The 22029-nt window shown below is 32.3% G+C and overlaps 1 protein-coding gene and 1 long non-coding RNA gene across 3 annotated transcripts; one reads left to right on the top strand and one right to left on the bottom strand.

The window, feature by feature from the left end:
• Positions 1 to 4387: 4387 nt before the first annotated feature.
• LOC110412735 (uncharacterized) lies at positions 4388 to 6682 on the top strand. The gene is made up of 2 exons (XR_002444892.1): positions 4388 to 4666; positions 6437 to 6682. It is a non-coding gene; the product is annotated as an uncharacterized LOC110412735 (long non-coding RNA).
• A 1910-nt stretch (positions 6683 to 8592) lies between these two features.
• On the bottom strand, positions 8593 to 20958 carry LOC110412292 (CemA-like proton extrusion protein-like protein). 2 transcript variants are annotated; one of them, XM_021422822.2, is made up of 7 exons: positions 20197 to 20957; positions 19482 to 19567; positions 18886 to 19059; positions 16671 to 16785; positions 10310 to 10407; positions 9677 to 9812; positions 8593 to 9033 (listed from the first exon to the last, which is right to left on the bottom strand). In XM_021422822.2, the coding sequence occupies exons 1-7, from the start codon at positions 20800 to 20802 to the stop codon at positions 8965 to 8967; spliced, it is 1284 nt and encodes a 427-aa protein (XP_021278497.1). In that variant the 5' UTR covers positions 20803 to 20957; the 3' UTR covers positions 8593 to 8964. The 2 variants fall into 2 exon arrangements, with proteins under 2 accessions (XP_021278497.1, XP_021278498.1); XM_021422823.2 differs by lacking the exon at positions 8593 to 9033 and adding an exon at positions 9052 to 9361 and having other exon boundaries at positions 20197 to 20958.
• Positions 20959 to 22029: the final 1071 nt, after the last annotated feature.

Here is a 22029-nt window from a genome sequence, read left to right as displayed (position 1 = left end):
GCTAAGAAAACTACTAGTAAAGGCAAGAAAACTATGGCTAGCAAGACCATAGCCTTCAGAAGAAGAAAGTTGTAAGACTGGCATTGACTTCCACCCTATAGTCCTCTAAATCTATAGACCCCAGTCTATTCCATTAGACTCTCCATCCCGTTCCTCTGCCAAACCTCTTAATGTTCATTTTAGCACTGACGAATCCTCACCTTCATTTGACTCCAATTAGAACCTTTTAGATGATGTCAAAATGGGGAGAGAAATAAGAAGACAAGAAAATAAGATTAGGAAGTAGAGTTGGTAAGAATGATGAACTAAGTCCCTAAGTTATGCTTTTCTTATCTTTGCTTTGGTATGTTCTTTTTTTTTTTGGTGAGGAATGGTTGTCTGGTTTATAAGTTTTATGATGGTGTTATGTGCTAAACTATGTTTATATGGGTTATGTGGCTTATGTTGTGCTGAGTTTCTATATTTCTATGTTGACCTTATGCGAAATGGTTCAATATTGAATATATACATATATATGGTCCTGTGTTTGAATGGCTTTATGTTGGATAATTTTATTAAAGCATAAATTTAGGGGGAGCACATACTTAGGGAGAGAAATCCTCAAACCTACACAAAATATTCTTTTCATTTATAGACATTGTACTCTTAATCTAAGGGTGTTTTGTCATCATCAAAAAAAAGAGAGAATGTTGACTCAATAAGTTTTTGATGATAACAAAACATTCCTCATTCATTAATGTCTAACTTCACTTTTTAAGTGTTCAGGATTTAATTTTATACCCCTAACAAAGTTATTAATTAAAGGCAAGTCAAGGTGCTTGTTAAGTTTAATGAAGAGTTAATCAATTAAAAGTGAAAGACCAAGTAATGAACAAAAACAGAACCTTAATAACTAATTATCAAGGGATGTTAATCAGCTATGGCATAGTTGTGTGATAAGTTGAAGTAAAACAGAAATATAATAATCAATTAAGAGATCTTGTTAATCAATTAAAGCATAAGGTTTTAGTATCTTTGAGCACCAAAAACAAGTTTGCAAATATTATTGGCCATTGAAAGGAGCCAAAATGGAGAAGTTCAAAATTCGAAGACTTTCTAGTTGATTAAAGGTGATTTTAATCAATTGTGGTTGAATGAAGTAAAGCTTTAATAAGTTAAGGGAAATGTTGACCAATTAGAGGAAAACTGCTATGTAGAGAAGTGAAAACTGAAAGTTTGTAATCAGTTAAAGCTTGCCATGAGTAGTTAGAGGAAGTCTGTTCAAGAAGAGAAGTTTGAAGACAAAGAACTCTTAATTAGTTAGAACCTCTTGTAATCAATTAGAGCAAAGAACACAACAGCAAGACAGTGTAAGATAGAGAAGCTATAATCAATTAGAGCTACCTATAATTGGTTACTCGAAGTCTATCTCTTTTTTTGAATTTAAACACTAGAGGATAAAATAACAGCTAGAAGTGCATCAGTGTTGTTTCTAATAGCTAAAATGTGTCTCCAACAGAAAAATCTGACTCCCAAGTATTAAAGGAAGCTCTAACAGCCAACAAAAAAAGATTTCAAGAAAGAAAAGCTACTTTGAGCAAAAAACCAAATATTCTTCACCAAAACACTTGTCTTTCATTCCATATACAAAAAACAAGTGTTTAAACTTAATTGTAATTTGTCCAGACTTGTAAAGCTACTTAGTTGTACTTCTTTTTCTTGAAAAATTAGAGTGTGGAAAGCACTCTAAAACTTGTTGTAAGGGATTAAAGCTTGAGTTAAAAGCTCACCTTGTGAAAACTTGGGAGAAGCTGTTAATTCCACTAGTATAGTAAAGTTAGGTTGAAAATCCTTGATTGGAAAATCAAGATAGTGGATGTAGGTCAAGGGGACTGAACCACTATAAGCACTCTTGCATTGTCCACTTTTTTTTACCCTTCCTTACTTGGTGTCTTATAATTCTAACAAGTTCTAGTATTTCCCTTCATCAAGTTGATTAAGAGCTCTATAAGCTCTAAAGGGCTTAACAAAATTTTTGGTGTTATTCACCCCCCTTTAACACTTTAACGAGATCAACATCTTTTCTGGTGCTTTACCAATTGATATAATGAGCTTTAAAATGATTCAATGCCTTAAAATTGATCTTATGCTTAATTGTTTTTACAAAGGAAGAGAATTTACTTATATCTATCAATTGGTATATTGAGCCTTAATACTTGAAATTGGAGCTAAATATTTATGATATGTGCTTATTGAGAATCTTTATGCTTATCTTTCTCAAACTTCATGAATGTTATGCATGCATCTTACTTTCATACATCTTCATATTTGTGGCATACTTGATTGGTTATACTTAACGCTTGGTCACAGTTGAGTGGTTGAATGACCTTTATGCTTGACTTGGTGGCTTGTGACTTTGTTATCTCTTGTGCTTAACTGTCTTGATGCTCACACTTCCAAACCTTTTTTATATAACAAAAAGGGGGAAAAAGATTATAAGCAAATTTGAAAACTTGATGCATAAGTTGAGGGAGAAAATTTAAAAGCATTTCAAATGCTAATTATGCTCGTGGTTTTATCATTTCAAAAATGAGGACATTATTAGCTTCGAAATGATTATAGTTTTGATAATGACAAAATATCATAATTTTCTTGAACATTACTAAAGTGATCTTTGACAAATTCTTGAAATGATGTAACACTCATATATTTGTTCTTATATAATTACAAGATTGACTCTTGAAGTTATTAAACTATATTTATAAGCGTATATGACTTATTTGTATGAGTGCTTATGATCTCTTTAACATTTATCTTTAAAATGTCAAAATTACAAGTTAGGTTCACAAGTGGTGGAGTTCGTCTCAAAGCATTCAAAAATAATCAATCTACACAACACCAAGCTTGCTTCAAGTCAAGAAACTCAATCATCAGTCACTATTAATCATAAGGAAGCTATGGCTAAAGCTATATGATAAAATTAGAAGAAATATTAAAGAAACAAAGCTTCAACCAATCCTAAAGCAAGGAAAATTAATCCCATGGTAGAACAAGCAAGAACAGGGGAAAAAGCTTGAAAAGATATAACCATAGTCAACCTTAAGGCAATGAGCACGTGAAATCCAAGCTTTTATGAAGCCATAGTCGACTTTGAGAAAGGTAGCCGACTACCCAAGGCCAAATGATTATTGCACATAGGTTCCAAAAGATAAACTACTAGTTTCTTGCTAGAATTATCTCTAACGGCCCCAAATTTTTTCCAAGCATAAAAAGGACTTCTCCAGCACATTTTAAATTTCAGAAAAGTGGAGAAAAAAATAAAATACTCAAGCTGTAACACTCCATATTTTGATATGGTGGCTAATAATGCTTATCAGATGCCAGTTGAGGTTAATTAGAGTATTTAAAAGTGATGAAGAGCGAAAGAAATAGTTTGGAATAAAATATTTCGCATGCGAAAAAATAGTAATTAAATAATAATATTTTTATCAAAGATGAATTAGCGAGTTAAAAAGGTTATTTAGAAGTGAACCGAGACAAGTGAGACATTTTGGGTCTCGATGGGACAAGTGGAGAATTTTGGTTTAAAAAAATATTTTATTAATAAAATAATATTATAGTTTAACTATTGTCGAAATTAGTCATGAAGGAGGATTATACGACTAATCTAAGTGGGAGAGAAGAAGTAAGAAAGGATTTTGAAGAAAAACGGCATTGATGGGGCCGCGTGTTTTTATTAAATAAAGTTAGTGTGAGTAAGTATATATTTAAATATTATGATGATACCTTGGTGAAGTGCAAATTTTATATTTTATTTGCACACATGTAAAGGAAGGAAAATAGAAGGAAATTGGAGTTTAAGAAATGTTGAAATGACCCAATGATAAAGGATGAAAGTTTGAAGGGGTCGAAAAGTAAATAAGAAAACTTTGAGGACTCATTTGCAATTTTAATATTTGAAGTTAAAAAAAGGGAATTTCTTAATCAAGGAAGGTTAGATTATGAGGAATATGAGATATGCATGTGAAAGTTACTATTACATGCAAACTATAATGTGCAAAAAGAAAAAGTTAGTGGGGGACATATGAGACCTCCATCATGTGAAATGAAAGAAAGAATAAGACTAAAATTTATTTGCATGTAATGTGATTGTTGCATTAGTGGTCAAATGAACAAAGAAGAAAGTGGGTTGCATGTGACTTGAATGGGACAATAGTGACTAAATAAAATATAAGGTGAATATGGGGCATGGAATAAAGGAATCAAAAAAAAAAGAAAAAGAATGGAAAGACAAGATGGCAGGTGGAAAGGTTGCAAAGGCTTTTTGCCTTGTAATTTTACCACATAAAAGAAAAGGAAATATGCAAAAAAGTCATCAAGCTTTGGGCAATCCGTCCGTGCAAGAAAAGTAAAAAGAAAAGAAAATAATAGAAAAAGGGTGTGGCTTTGGGCAATCTGCCCATGTGTGGGCAAAATAAAAAATGAAAGCCATTTTCAAGGCTTTGGCCTTGAGAAGTCCGCCTATAACCAAGGAGCAAAGAGAAAGGAGAAGAAAGAAGAAAGAAAAAGAAAAGGAAGGAAGGTTCGGCTTGGAGAAGCTAGAGAAAAATCGAGAGGTTTTTCCTCCCACCACACGCCATTGTTGAAGTTTAAGGAGAGCTTGGTGGTTTGGCTAAAAGATTTCAAGGTAAGGAAGATAGAAATTGTTAGTTTTGTTGAATGCAAGCTTTTTGAACCAATTAAAATGGGTGAAAATGTTTGCGGCAGCAAAAGAATACGGTATAGGTGCCAAGAAAACCACGCATGTTGGTGAATCACAAGGAATGTGAGACTTTGCTACCAAGGAGCTTGAGATTTCATGGTTTTAGTTTAAGTTTAATTATTAAGGAAAGGTAAGATAGATTGTGGGCTAATCCTTGATTGTTTATGCTAAATGATTATGGGTTAGAAAGAATGCTTATAATGATTGTGAGTAAGCATAAGACTAACTATGAAATTTGGTTAAGAATTTATTGGTTGATTTGCTGCCATACATGGGTATAATTAAGTGAATTGGATTTGAATGGTTGCTAGGAAGCGTATAAGTAAAGAAAGTGGGTTGTGGTGGCATGTCAAAGGAGCTAACGGGTGATTGACAAGTAAAATTAGTTATATACGCACTCGAATCAATAACGACGTAACGTCCCACTATTGTGAGATGAGTAAGGGGTGTCCATTTTAAAATTCTCATAACTATGTATATAAATATACGTGTTGATTTACTTTAAATGCAAATTTGTGGAAAGCATGAGCTGGTAGAAAGGCTAGGCATTTGTGGATGATATGACTTTTGAAATTTGTTTTGAGTATATAAAAGCTATATATGTAAAGGAATTTAGAATCGGGAAACAAGCTTTTTAACACGATTTACGTCAAAATGTGCCTTATAGTTTGTGTGATTTGCATTCATGATTGAAACACATATCTAGCATGAGGATTGATATTTTAACCTCATGCAAAGGGTTTATGTTTTAAAGTTTTATAAAGGATTTTTTCATGTTACCATGTTGAATATTTCGGAAATGGTTTTGAAAAAAGCTTTTGAGAATCGACCTTGATTTTTAAACGATTTTACCAAATTGAGAGATTCAAGAGTAGGTCGAATGTCACATCGGGATAGTGTGACCCTTGTGCACAAGTGAGCTTTAGTTTAAAAACTTTTGGGTTACCGACAGGCTATTAGACGTGGTTGGGGCCACGGTCTATGATATTTACGTGGCAAGGCCACGAGTTGATATATGTGGCTAAGCCACAAGTGATATACGCGATTACGACCGCCTGATTTCTTCGATGTTGGCCAACATTGTTGAGACTGCCATAGCTGTGGGGATCTAGTGGAGCGGAGCTCACAGATTTTATTACTTGGAAGTGGGTCTACGAGTTCTTTATTTTTATTACCTACTTGAGAATGATATCTTTTTGAGTTTTCAATACTTATTCTTTCGCATGATGAGAACTATAAGACTTTTCGTAGCTCCATTATTTGTACTATGATGTTGGATTTAACACCTCGCGTATGAGGTAATTTGTGAAATTGTGTATAAGCTTTGATAACTCTTAATTTTATGAGAGCATGCGTGTTTATGACGGACTGGTTTAAGTAAAGTTGTTGAATGAATTCAAAGATGAAAAATCTTGTACTTACACTGATTTGCTTTAAATAAGTTGCAAAATGATTTCGACAGTAGAGATCTTTACTTGAATTGATTTGATATTTGATTTAAATGATTATCTTGTAATAACTTTTTGATTTTACATATAAGGCACAAACCTCCCTTTTAAGCTAAATTGTTTACATATATTCTTATATTTTTAATATTCAAATTTTTTACCTTTAGCTTGTTTCCCATCTACGCCCTATTCACAGAGTTGATGATCACTAAGTCTGTGAGACTCACCCCCTTATTTCCTTTTACAGATAAGTAATACGTTCTAGTGCATCGCTCAGCACATTGAGACTTACTTCAACAAAGGTAAGGGCATCTCTCAGACTTCCAATCCGAGTCGCTTCGCTGCATAGAGGTGGTGTTGTGTAAAATAGTTTGACTTATAAAGATTATCAATCTATCGAGAATGTATTTGCTAAAGTTTGAGGTTGTGCAATGAATACCACTTGTGCTGCTAAAATTATTTTGGAGTCATTAAGTCTAATTATTGGTATCTAGCTGCTACGTCTTAAATATCAATATTTATCTAGTTTAAGTGATAATGATTAATACTAATCGATTTACATTCGTAAAAGAATATATGGTATAATTATCTGGAATCTTAACCAAAGCTTGTTCGGGATTTTGACGAGTTCACTCGCAAGTCTCAAACGTCTGTAGCGACTGAGGAGCGGTGGTTACACAAGCATCAAATCCTATTAAGAAAAGAGAAGAAACAAAGAAAAACCAAGCTAGAGCAAGAAAAACACATTCCTTCACTTAGCTTTTTAAGCTATTCTTGAGCTCCAAATTCTTTGTGCTTTTATTCCTTCTCTTTACACATCTTTGTGCATATCATACTATTCCAATATTGTACTCACCTAACAAAATCTACCTCTTAAAGGCAAACCTTGCTATTAATTGTACCCATCGTTGTAAAGGTTTTAACTTAACCTTAAAAAACTATTTTTGGGTTGTGCTTGCTCTCGTTAAAATGCATTTGTTAGTTGGGCTTAATCCCAGTAAAAGGCATTTGTATAGATTGTGTTTACTCTTGTGAAAAAGCACTGTACGAGTTTAATGCGTAATCTTGTTAAAAAGCACATTTCTTTGAGAGAATTTTAAATTCCTTTGTGAGCCAAAAAAGTGAATGTAGGCATTTGAAAAGATCGAACCATTATAAAATTCTTTTGCCATCATTTTTATTTTTGCTTTGGTATGTTGCCTTGTGCTCCGATTTACATTGTTCACACATTGGCTTGATTATTTACTACACTTTTTCAACCATCATCACTTGCATCTCTTATTTGATTTCACTTGAAAAATGTTTTAAGTATTTCAAAATTGATCATTTACTTGCATTTAATTTAATAGTTTTGTTAAAAATTTACTTATACATCAAAACCTTATCTGAAACCCTTCTACAAGTCTTGAAAACAATTTTTCTGATCCAAGATTGACTAGCAATCTTTTACCATATGAGTAAAACATCACTCTTATTTTTCAAAAGCCAACCACATTTAAAATCGACTAAAGTAGTATTATAAGTCCACTATAGTTTCTTGTTGCTACGTATTCATTGAACTAACATATCTAACAAAATTTATTCAAGAAAACAAGTCATTTAATTACATTATTTTCGTATGCTTTACTTTTGAATCTTTTTAAACTTTTACTATTACAAAATATTTATGAAATCATCCATCTTTTACAAAATATTCAATAAAAAAATCTACTTAACATTTAATTTTAACATAATGCCTTAAAGAGTGATTGAATTATTCAAAAAAATCAAATAAACTATTATTTTTTATTACGATCAATCAAGTCCTTATATTTTTATTTTAAATTTAATAAACCTTTATTACTAACAATTGACTATCTATAATTAGTCGAAAGAGACTAACATAAAAAGTGAAATATCAAATAATCGTGTCCTCATACTATATCATCATCCACTAAACATATTAACATATCACGTCAATAGCATGTAATATAAAATAATAAATAATATTTTGATTAATAAATATTAGTAAACCACTATTAATAAGAACTTTTTTAATCCACAATAAAAATAAAAATATTTGATTGAAAACAGTAAAATAATAATAATTTATTCGAGTTTTCATGAATAGTTTAATGACTTTTTTAGGGTATTATCCATTTAATTTTCTATAATACCCCAAGCAAAATTTATATAATTAATTCAATACTTCTTTTTTATACTATAAAATTCAAAACTAAAAAACTCTTACCTACTTTTTCAATGTTAAATTTTCTTCAGTGTATTAAAGTAACACGTTACCTTTCATAACAAATTTCTGTTTAAAGAAAAACAAAATGCAGACTTATAAAATGGTGCTTGAAGAAACAAATGCACACTTTGTACAAGAAACAATCAAGAACCATCTTGTGAGGGAATGTCATGGATCTGTCATACCACTAATCATGTGAACCAAAACCATTATTCACAATACTTTTATAGCTAACTCTGAATTCAGGCACTTGAATGTTGAAACTAATAACATGATCTTTTGGGGTCACTAAGTCAGCGTATATGACAAAAACGTGAAATATCAAGTACCTGAACCACTATAAGCTCCTAGCTTCACAAGAAATTTGAACCTTCATTCAGAAAAACCTTTCATCTGATGTTTCCCCATTTAGTTCATACTTACAAAATTCCAGCACAACTCTACAAGGAAGATAAATGCAACTACCACAAAACATGTAGGACAACTGCACATGTTATTTTGTTTAATATTCTCACAAATGATGAAAGAATCCCAAAAAAAAATCTCTAGTGGCGTTTCATTTCCTGGAATATATTTGCAACTCCTGGGGATAATCTAGGGAGAAACTTGAACAACTGCACCCAAAATATGATTTCAGGGAAAATTAATAACACAAACAGATCTTCAATCATACAAGACCCTGTGTTCATGCTCATGATGTTCCATTTTATCTTCAAGTGAAAAGAAAACAAAGATAAGAAGGGAAACAAAGAAACCATTCTGACCAGAATTATAATTGTAAACTACAAACTATAATTATAATCTTGCTTTCTTGTCCACCATAAACATTCTTTCTCTTACGAACATATGAAGGCAAACCAAGCATTGTTTTCTTCAGATTACTTGGACCACTAATGGTTTGATCATTTGAATTAATCCTCTTTTGACCATGAGAAAGTTAAACTGCATTCAGCAAGCAGTAATAGTAAGAAGCTAGATTCTTAACACCGTTTATCATAACTGTAAATCTTGACCTACGAATAGACTACACGTCCAAAACAAGCTCGCCATTTTCTGGTACTTCAGCTTTTATGAACTTTTTAAAGTGTTTATAGGCCAAAAGAGGTCACCGTATGGTGAAGTGGCACAAATTAACAAGGAAACAAACCAACTGATAGAGAGCCCAAAGTAATACATTTCCGTGTCTTCTTAAGGTTTTTTAGGCATCATTCATTATAACAATAATATAAATGCAAAGATTTTGTTTGTAAAACATACCCAAAGCTTCACGCATGCATCCATAACAACTGGAATCAGACAGACAAAAACGGTTATAGCAGACTGATCAACTTGCAGTCCATAATGCTCAACAATTATCTCTAACAAAGTCTGCCAACCAGATTCAGAATGATACCTGCAGATATGCAAGTCATAAGTTATAGTATAGAAATTAAGAAGTGCCACTCAACCCTAATTATGTTTCTTTAGTATAGGACGGCAAGTTTGGACTCAAGAATCCTACTTGGCAATATCTGCACTTCTATATAAAATTTAAGACAGAGAGTGGAAAATTTTTTAAAAAGAAATTATAATTAATACCACACATTGCAGGAATTTTACCAATTGATAGAGATCACAAGTAAAGATCAATTCATTTTCCAAGTTTAGTCAATATTTCAAGGAGACATGCGTTTACATTCTTTTGATTAAGATTTGACCATTGTTTATCTAATAAGACCTGAAGTTATATAAAAAATATATATTCAGATCCAATCTCAAATCAGAAAAAAGTTGAATTTTATTATCTCTCATCATAAGCTACTTCTAGTTAATTGTTTAAAACATTCAACATTAAAAAAGTGCAATAAACAATAAATAAGTACACCTTAAGCAATGATAGAAGCACATTACCCTAAAAAAATGTCTGTACTCAGTATAATGAGAAATGCCTTTCCAGTATCTGAAATATTACTTATTATTTTATAACCTGCAAATTTCATCAAAGCTACCTACAGGAAGTGGTGAGAAAAATTAGAAGAAAGAGGTGCCTCGTAAAAGTACAAAACATTTGGATGCATACAGAAAGGTAAGGTAAAATTCGTAATACATCCTCCTGCAAGAACAATAATCTGGATAGACATAACATTCAGCAACACAAATAATATTTATTTAACTAAGCCACTATAAAACCTTAGCCATAGTATTTCTGATAAACTGAATTATTCATCTCTCATTTTCAGTGTACATAGAAGTTTGAATTTTATAATTTCTCAAGACTTTAGTGCATGCTTATACGTTTCTTGAGCTAGAAGCTAAGAAGCTTGCTTAACAACAATCTGTTGGCAAGTCTAAGGTTATTATTTCTCTGCAATAAATCTGATAAAACATAGTCTTTTTAACTATTTACTTGCAATAGATCCTATAAAACATAGTCCATTTGTTAAAAAAGGAAAAAAGTAAAACCTCACACTGAGTGTTTGCCAAATACTAGACTTTAATAAGCAGTAATCATGCAGGACATTCTTTGCTAGAATGTCTATTCTAAGCGTAAATCTAAAAAGTAAGATTTAATCTATTTTGTAGACTTATTTGATTGGTTTATTTTATTGGACAATAAATTTGTGGGCTTATTTTATTGGCTTTTAGGTGGCTTTATTTTCCATGGCTTACTACATAGGTTTATGAAGCTTTACATGTGTGTTTGTGACTCTGTGTTTTCTTAACTTGGAAGTTAGGTTTTGGTTATTGGTACATTTTATGTTTAGATTTTGAATTGAGAAAACTTCACATTTGAGTTTATGCAGTTGAAAAACTTTGATTATTAATGAGTGTAACTTTTTGCAACCTAGTGTGTTTTCCTTCGGATTTATAGTATCTACGCAAGCATACCAGTTTGTTCTGCTAATGTCAATGCTATTAGGGAGAGACCGGAACCTACTACTTCTGAGGCTTGGAGTTTTCATGGCTTCGCTACTTTCTATTGGCAATTTTAGGACATTTAGCGTTATCACAAATCCTATTACTAACTGTCCTAAGTAATGTGAATTTCAATGGAACCCTGTGGCTGCTACTGCTTTTTTAGATATTAAAAAGAGATGGATTGAGGCCCCTGTATAATCGCATCTGGATTTTCTGAAGTCTTGGAAGTAGCATGTGATGCTTCTGGGATAGCCATAGGCAGCAGGCCATCCTATAGCCTTCTTTAGTGAGAAACTGACAACCTAGGCAGAGGTACTCAACGTATGAAAAAGAACTTTATGTTGTTGCCCAGTCTCTTTGTTACTGGAGGTTCTATTCACTACCCACGAAGTTTGTATTGATCATTTAGCTTTGAAGCTTCTTCAGTCACAAAGCACCTCAATCCTAGCTGTGCCAGAAGGGTAGAGTTTGTAAATGAATATACTTTTGTTCTTCAAACATCAAAGTTGTTGATGGACTAAGTGATAGGAATACTTTTAAACCTGCTATACTGCCTTCAAGTAATCTTGCTGGAACTCCATTGCACAGGTACCACTGTTTCCACCCAAAAAAGGAGGAGATTCAAGCTGTCTTAAATTTGGAGACTGTAGTTTCTACTAATGGTTGTCTACAGTGATATCTAGTTTAATGAAAAGGCCGCCAATCTCGAATGCTTCCTGGATTACTGCTAATGAGTTTCGCTAACCAGATTCTAAGCTCATTGAATGGTATTCGCAGTCTTAATTCTCAGGAGTTGAGTTCTTTTCAATCGGGGATGGAAGACAGTCTCGCAAGTTTTTGGCAGAATGCCTATTCTTGGCATAATTTTAGCAAATAAAATTAATCTATTTTGTGGGCTTATTTTTTTTTTTTATTGGACATCATTTGGCATTAGGTGGCTTTATTTTCCATGAGTTTAAGATAACACTTAGGCTCATATATGTAGGTTTTATTAAACTTGGAAGTTAGATTTTGGTTATTGATATTTTGACATTGAGAATTTGAATTGAGAAAACTTCAAATTTGAGTTTATGCAATTGAGATTTTCAGATTGTTAATGAGTGTTATCATTCTGAATTATCTGTTCTCTGTTAGGCAAAGGTCAAGCCATAATGAGGGATACAAATTCCTTCACAAAATATTGCACTTAGTAAAAAACAAGAAATTTTCTTTTTTTTTCAGTCTATTTCAATAGATAAATAAAAGAGAAATCAGCTTTCTAACATACAACATTTAAAGGAGGGCTGAGGGACAGAATAGGGAAACTGATAAAATTCAACTTGTTTCAAACTGATGTTGTTTGGATTAAGTAACTTTCAATATATATCAAACATACAGTAGTGTATACAAAAAACTAGAAAATTGATTTTGACAATCAAGACATCTCTAGTTCATGCTAAATTCTTTTGGGCACATGGAACATATTCAAACATAAGATATAACAGAAAATAGTTTTCAACAGAACCCAATTAGAATATGTAAAATATTCTAGAATGTCAAACCAGCATATCAAAACCACCTATATCAAATATCTGAATCCATGCTTCTTAACAATTCTAGCATCATTTTTAATCATGGCAAGTTACAGAGCTTATTAAGCTTATCACAGCATGTAATTAGCTATTTTATCCGCTAGTTATTGGTTAGCTATTGCAACATCTTAAACAAACTACGCCAAGATATAAGTATTCTGAACGTTCATTTCATAAATTAAGGCACATACATTATATTACATAGTTGCTTAACCACACAAACTTCTCTTAAATAATAGAACTGATCTAAAACTTGTTATTATTACTTCGTAACTTTTTCTAAATTCAATAGTTAATTGATCCAACCATTGGATTGAATATTTTACTCAAGCAGATATTGCATGCCAAATTTCAAGTCCAAATATCTTGAAATATTTCAAAGATAGCCAACTGACTTGAAATTTTCCATTCATGATAACCATAAATAGAACGGTAAATCTAATAGTTGAATCAAGGAAATAAAATGGTAGAAAGAATTATTGAATGGTTTAACAGTAACAAAATTAATTAACAATCCACAAATTGTAACAATAGAGAAAAAAATGCTTGATAAACGTTTATAAACTCCTTGCACAAGTTACTTTCATTTACTTCTCTCTGTGTAAGTATATGTGTGCACATACACATGACCACGTGCTAGAAAGCAAAGAATATACGTACATTACAATAAAGGAGACATACAAAACCATGCCATTACAGAGATATCAAGTTGATGAGCTCTACAACAGAATATGGGAAACAATGATCAAAAAAATATTAAGAAATGAGGCTAGTGTTTCAAAAAGTAACTTTGGATTTAAACAAGGTCAACCATGAAAGCTACTTTAACTTTTTTTAGAGCTTTGATAAAGAGATCTCACAGCAAAAAGAAAAATTTGAAAATGAATTTTACTAATATAGAAAAAGCTTAAGGTAAGTGTCCTTATAGCATGTTAGGATGGTGGGAATGGCTATCCAGATCTATCCCAGAGGGAGACCCTTTTCCAACGATTGGTTCAATTTTCAATGGGGAATAGCTATCTGGTCCAGCTTGGAATAGCTATACCCCTCGCCCCAGCCATTACTAACCGCTACGGAATAGATAGCACTATTCGTTTAATAGTTTATCCCTTGAGTATTTAATGAAATTGAGATCTTGTCCTTGAGCCCAAAGGAAATTTTTGGCCAGCAACTATTCATTTGCCAATGTCACCGTTGCCACCAATCAAATTTGGCAACTTAAACCACCAAACGAGGTGTCCACAAATAGATATGGCTCATCCATGAGAGCAAGCTAGAGAGGAAATTGAAAATATAGAAAGGAAAAAGACAAGAAGAAACGAAGGAAAGAAAGGTAAACGGGTAAAGAAAAATAAAGGAATTGAGGAAGAAAAAATATAAGAGGAAGAGAAGAAAGAAAATAAAAAGAGGAAAAAGCTTGGGACTTTTTTATTAAATGGTAAGATGGCACTGTTATATTTATTTTCATTTTATTCCTTGAAATTATTCTAATGAAACAAACATGTTGATGATAATCATAGTCTAATCCATTTCCATTAACTAAACCATAAAATACATATTTGATCCATCTCCCAACCCTACTATATTCTCATTAAATAACTATTCCATTCCCATTTTATTCATTTCACAAACCTAAGGTGGCCATAGAGAAATCCTTGGAAAATTCTTGGGACAGAAAGAAGCTCTTATTGCTGTATAACCACATTATGGAGGACACACACGACAAGGCAATCACTTGTGCAAGGACTCATGGAAGAATGATAGACTACTTTCCATTAGCAATACGTTTACACCAAGGATCAGTACTGAGACTTTTTTTTTTCCCAAGTCATTGATGAATTTACTAAGCACATTAAATATATTTCATCTTAGTGTAGACTTTTCCCGGGTAACATAACACCAAGACATGAAAACAGGAAAACTGTAGGATTCAAAGCAATAGTTAAGGCAAAAAACTTTCCTAATTTATGGGTTTTCCACCCAATTGTTCTAAAACAAAGTATTTGGAACGCAAATTTAGTGCAATAGTAGAAGAGAGAAATGCAAATAAAGACAAGTTAAAACGCTGAGCAATTTCAATAACTTTCCAGTTGCCACAACTATCTTAAGGGATGGATAGAGATGTCACTCATAGGATTAAAACTGGGATATATGAATTGGAATAGTGTTTCAAGAGTCTTGTGTGATCATAAACTTCCACTAAAACTTACAACGAATTTAGGTTAAGGGGAGGGAAGAGAAAAGAAAGGATGGGAAGGAGGGAAACCTATGCTTTTGCTCATGTAGAACTTGCAATAAAAGGAAAAGAACAGATACTGAACACCCGTCCATTTCCCCTCAAATGCCAATTTTTCCAATTCCCCCACATTGAGGAGAAAGGAAGGGAAAGGAAAAGATTAAACATTTTTAAATATTTTATATTGTGATGTGCGTTATGCCCTTATTGTCTCCATCAAATTACAAACGTATATAAAACCTTTGTAAACTTCAACATCTAAACCTAGTCACGGCATCCGGATTGCTTATGTTCAATTGCTAGCAACAACAACTATTTGGCTTTCACACTTGATTCCTACAACACCTGCCAAGTATTTTGTCTTGTTAGATTTTCCCTTGCTTTGGTTGAAATCCTTTTCATTTTTCTGATCATTGTTCTTGCAGTCTTAAACGTTTTATATATGGCTCATGAGTATGGAAGCCTTGCCCTCAACCGCAGGGGGTTTGCATGCAAAAGAGGGATAAAGACAGTTTTTGTGGAGCCTGATGCATTGGTGGAGGTTCATGCCGAATTATCTTTTAAGGAATTACACACACACACAGAGACATGTATGTAAGTATGTATGTTGTTGTGGTAATTCCAATTTTTATTTGATGTAAAATAATTACATCGTCCACTCCTTAAGCAAACAAAGGATTTTGATAATCCCTTCGCTTCCTTTCTCTTCTTCATTTTTTGCTATACTAAAAAGGAAAGTATGTATCCTATCCTTTCCTTCAAATATCCCTTCCTTACCTTACTTTCCTTTCTTAATCAACTTGAATCAAACTTCCTGAGCATAAGATCTTTAAACATGCATAGTGGCACAATATGATCCATATAGCCACTACCACCTGGTGGAAGGAAGGATTAATTTGTTGTTGCTGCTTTTGTAATTATTGTAGTTATAATATCAGTTTTTATGCTAATCTATAACTTATATGTTCTCAATGTACCACCCATACAATGTCAAACATAAGTCAACAAAAATAATATGTATTTAGAAAAACTATCCTACCAGAAAGAGAGAGAGAGAGAGACAGAGAGAGAGAGAGAGAGAGAAAAGAAACAATAATTGTAAGGAAAACACAGACTTCCAGTTGCATTGAAAAAATATTTTTCATATTGGATTTTCATGTGACACATAATTTAGCATAATTTGGCTAAACTTCAGACAATATTTTTTTATTAAAAAAAAAGGGGAAACTTTGTCAATCTTTGTTCCACTTACTTCTCTACAAGCAGGCAATACGCCAGCTTTTAAAAAGCCATGATTGGTGTAGGGTTGGCCACTTATAATATAAAAATTTAAAGGGAAACATTATTTTCACATAAAAATAGGGAATATTTACTTGGGTAAACAAATGAAATCCTATGTTTATTTGACATAGAATAAAGAATCCTTATGTTGATTGTTAGATCATGTTGACAATAGTCTGACAATATTTGTAAAATATCAAAACAGAAATACGAAAAGGTCTAATGCGGGAATCCCAATATAGAGAGGCCGTAAAGGGGTACTTACCTTACTTTGATTGAGGTGTAAGAGAAGGAACAGTGAAATGCCAAATACCATATCTGACCATATGTTGGCAAATGCTTTACGATTCTCTAATCTGAACTCATCTCGTAACTCTAACCTGTTGAAGCATTTAATTAACAGGACAGTAAAATTTAGCTTTGATAAAATAGGGTAGTAGGGAATTATTTGCAGGAAAATTATCAATTTAGAATGCATGCTTGACAATATTGTGCTTGATTAGACAAATTATAATCCATCAGTATAGCTTTCATATGCAATACCAAAAGCGCATTTTCAGTTAATATTAGTCTGTTGGAAAGCCTTCACTTTGATGGATTGAGAGCCTCAAAAGTTCACATTGTATTAGGTGGGTATAACCTAATTTATGTATTTATAGTGTTTTTCTCTTACAAAAATGGTAAATTAGTTGACAATTAATTTCTAGGGAATTGTCCTGGCTAGGAATGTGTGAAATTTTGAAATCAATTAACACTAACAAAAGAGTTCTCAGCATTATAATATGATGGACATGTACTATTGTCTTTATATGTGCATGCTATAATTTTCTTTTGAAAGATGCATGCTGTAATAGCATACAAGTTATGTGCTCAACTTCATTTCTTTATTTGTTTTATAGTCCTTATTCCTTGTTTGCCACTTATATTACTTCCTAGAAACTCAAAAGAATTTATGTCCTTTCATTTGAGGAAAAGTACATGTTTATCCTTTATATTCTCCAAATTTAGGTCATCCAAATATCACTTTTAAGTTAACAATTTCTTGACCAGAAGAACCAAACAATGAATTTTACAATTTTATTGGCAAAATTCCATAAGGGCCTCTTCAATTGTGGGGTTTTGAAATGACGCATTTTGGATTATGCAATTCATAATTCAATATTATTAGCAGAAACCTTAGCAAAGTGCAATTAAGACTAATTGTTTCTTTCATCTATCAGTAGAAGGACTTTTATTTAGGTTCCTACTATAAATCACTTGACTAGCATATTAGTTCTAGTAAACTAGATGGGTAGTGATTTCAAAGTACATACTTGTAATCAAATGCCAATATTCTAGGTTTGTCACAAAGGTAGAATTAATAGCCGATGTAGAACCTTTTAGAAGGATTGATAAGGTTTTATTTATTTAGTTTTTGGTTCTTCCAATCTTGGTCTCTTGATTTAAACACCCTAATTAGTGTTCCAACTTTAAGTTCTATTCCACATTTGTTACTTTCTGTAACATTTTCTGCATCATTTTGATCCTAAGTTTCTATGATTTATGCTACAACCTAGTCATTGACTATCGTGTATTTACTTCAAAAAGCATTGACGTTACCAAATTAGACATTTGCTATCACATTTATTTATCAGAATATCAATTGATGTGAATTGATAGTGCCTTTGTACAGCAATTGATTTTATCACAGCCCTGGTCATTGGCTATAGAATATAGCATTAAGTTCAAAAGGCAATGAGGCTAACAAAAAAATGTTTCTATTACATACATATATATCAGAAAATTGATTGGATGCATTCTAACAACGTCATGACAGAAAGGGCATATCATTCATCCAATCAGCCAATCTTTCATAATATTCCCTGCATTCAATTTCATTCTTTATATTAGATTCATGAGGATTTTAAGTCTACCTTGCACCTTTTCCACCAGTTTTACATTAAAATTTTGCCAGTAATCCAAGAACAAAGAGAAGAGAAAGAAGGGAAAAAGAAAATTAAAAGAAGTATCTCAGCCTCATTGATCTGTAGGCTTTCTATTTTAAGATAATTGCAGGTAAGCAAATAGCAGGCATGCTCATGTAGATTGAAATGACAACTACCTAATGCCCAAGATAACAAGCCTATAAATGACAGAATATCAAGCATTAATTCATTAACAAGCAAAATAAAATATTTTGGCCTCCAATGGAAAGGAACTCCTAAGCTAGTATTATCAAAAGAGTGGCGAATTACATGGTGAGATCTACTACCTAACATAGTGATGAAAGAAGAGCAATTTAAATGTTTCACAGCTATAAGAGGTCAGAGTTTCTAGGGTATTGGATGTATGCATTCTTTAACACATTCAATAGTTTTTAGGTTTATATACAATGAACAATTTTCATCATGAATTTAATATTTTAAAATTAAATTAGAGAGAGAGAGAGAGCACAAAGAATTTGAGCTTAACAAAGGAGCAAAAGACAATGTGAATCTTACGCTTTATGCCGCAATTCCCACCAAAGTTCTTCATCAGAAAGAGGCGGAGATTTACCTATCTCCACCTCAAAACGGAATCTTGCTTTTTCAACCTTAAGTTGCTTAACCATTTCAAGCTTTTGACTTCTTCTGACATCAAGCATCTCTGCTGCCAGTGGCACAGTCTTCACGTATCTAATTATGACAAAGCCTCTCATTTATTGTTTTGACCATTGCATAAAAGTATTGAACAATAAAATTCACTTTATAATTATTAAAACAAGGTATTAGCCAAACAAATTACCAAAACAGGATCATCTTTAAAATTCAATTTTGTGATTATATAGATTCTTGATTTGCATCTAGAATCGGAAATTGTCTTCACTTAAACAAGGACCTTGCTCCTTCCTTCACTTGGAACGATGTAAAATAGATAGATAGATAACTAAAGCTATACCCAAGTTTAAGAGGAAGGATATCCATGGATGTACCATTTCAAGGGGAAAAAGACTAGAATGGAGACACAGGCTTTAGTCATAATAATAAAATTTCCCATTCTTTTCTAGCATCATTTGAATGAAAAGATTAACCATTTAAACTGGAACCAGAGTTTATACCTGTCCAAAAATGGCATAAGAACATAGTCATGAACCACAAAATCTAAGGCACAGGGTATAAGTACCAGTGCTGCCACAAACTTGGCCTGTCACGAAAAGTTATGAACAGCTTAGGCCATGGTCACATAAGTACTTAAGATTTAACTATAAGCAAGATCACCAAAGAACTTCATTGTAAGCAAATACAGTTAAGAACTTGATTACAAGTAGATATAATGGCCAATCTATAACAAAAACTTCAGGATAAATGGAGTAGAAGTTGTTTTCTCCAGTGAATAACGCCCACCAGTGGCCAAGAGAACGTTGGTTAACAAACTAAAATAATAGAGTCATAGAGGCAGATAAACCTTGAAAACGAAAAAATTTAAAAAAAATAAAGAGCTAATGCACAATCATGAAGAAACACATCAAATGTCAAAAGTCAGACTACACTAAATTATGTTTGGTAGGGAGGAAAAATGAAGGAAGAAGAATAGTGTTTTTTTCCTTGGTTTAAATCTAATGCTTTCAAAAGTGAAAGGTAAACATATTTTGTTCTTAAATTAATCATTTCATGTACAATTTTACTCCTACCTTGTTCCTTTCTCTCTATATTTTATCCTTTATACCAAACACAAACACAAGAAGCATAACAACTTTTCCTTTCTCGTTTCACCTTTCACCATATTAGATAATGATGAATCAGCGAAAGTAACTAATTCAAATAATGACTCACCGAATTCAGGGAGGCATACCGAAAAACACGGTCCTCGTACAAGATATCCTCATCTTCCCTCCCAAGAACCAAATCTCTGACAGACTTAACCAAGCCGTCTCCTTTATCCTCCCCCCAATCATCATCACGGCCATCATCATCCCAATCTTTTGCAGCACTATGTTTATTATCATCCCCAACCACAATCCAGTCCTCCCATCTTCTGCTCTCCTCATTCCTCATATCCTCTTGTGCTTCCCTCAACTCCATTATGGCCTCCGCCCTCCTCTTCCATGCCTCAAATTTGTCTCCCCCTGACAACTCCTCCGACTCTGAAAACTCGTCCTCGCCTTCCTCCAGCATGTCGTCGTCCTTGAGACCTAGCCAATTCCCGTCATCGTCGAAAAAGAACCTTTGCCACCAGCTTCTTTTCCTTTTCCTTTTCTTAGAATAATTACTATTGTTGTTTGCAGCATTTGCCACGAACCCAGAAAATCTTTTCCTTTCGCAACTGAGATGAAAGATAAAACACGATGGGTTACGACAAGAGACACAGAGTGAGGAGGCTTGGGGTAGGTATTGGTTGATCAACTTTAAATGGTCGCACAACACCATTGAAGTGCTCATTAAATAGCATTTGTAAAACCCCGCATCTTACAACCTCTCATAAAACCCAGCTGAGGCGGTATCATATATTTGAAGGGATATTTGAAGGGTGTTTTCAGAGTGAAATGTGAAAAAGGACGGGCCAGCTTGATAGGCAGTGAGGATAACCGCCGCGGGCTATTTTCTGGATAGACATATTTATAATATTATATATAAATTTTCTATTATTTGAATATAGAAAGGCTATGTCTTTTGAAATTACCTCAAATTTAATGGATATATTATACATTTTACAGTGTGAGAAACATAGGATAGCAAGTTTTCATTTTCTGTCAAATCATCACACTAAAAAAAGCACCATAACAAATCAGCAAAAAACCTTTTAAAACTATAAGATTATGTTTAGTGTCTTAAAATACAATCACGTTACAGTATTTAATATATTAAAAAAAATTAATTAAAATATTAAGAGAATAATATTATAACGTTTGGTTAAAAAGTATTTTATTAAAAATATAATATTAATTTTTAATTTTTTTTATATATTAAAATATAAATTTAATATGCTTATATGTTTTTTATTATAAATTTTTATATGATATCATCTTTTAAATAAATTTTTCAACAAATAACCAAACATCAAACAAGACGAATTCATATTAATATTAACTAGAAAATAATTTTTTATTTGTTAACAATTTAAAATTTTAAAAATATATTTTTATTATTATTTTGAAAAAATCCTAAAATATTACAAATAGAAATACTAATTTTTATAAAAAATAAAAAAATTAAAAACCAAAATGAGAGTTTTTTGAAAAAAATTGAAAGTTAAAAGGAAATTTTTTTATTTTAAAAGTACATTAAAAACCACAAAGAGGAAATTATTTTTATGACTTTAAAAATTATGGTCTATTTTAGCATCCTTATTAAAATTTTATAACTTTAATGATTAATAATAATAAAATGGCTCAAAAGAGAAAATGAGGGTTTTTTGCAAGTAGGCATGGAAGACGAGGAGCAAACATGGACTTTTGGCAACAAGGGTTTTAAGGCATAAGGATACGTGGACGATCATGTTAGCGTAAACTCTACAAGCCAATCGATTTTATGTTTGTAAAATATTATATTAATTAGTCATGTTTTATGTTAAATACATTATCAATATTTTATATAATGTATGAGATATTTCTTTATCTATGAGTTTATTTATAAAGAGTTATGAGAAACTTATATAGATAAAGTCCT

The sequence above is a fragment of the Theobroma umbraticum genome, unplaced genomic scaffold (genome assembly GCF_002168275.2).
Source record: "Theobroma umbraticum cultivar Fairchild unplaced genomic scaffold, ASM216827v3 scaffold_95.0, whole genome shotgun sequence".
NCBI lineage: Eukaryota > Viridiplantae > Streptophyta > Magnoliopsida > Malvales > Malvaceae > Theobroma > Theobroma umbraticum.
Note: the sequence above shows the minus strand (reverse complement) of the source record. Positions and strands in the feature narration are given on the sequence as shown.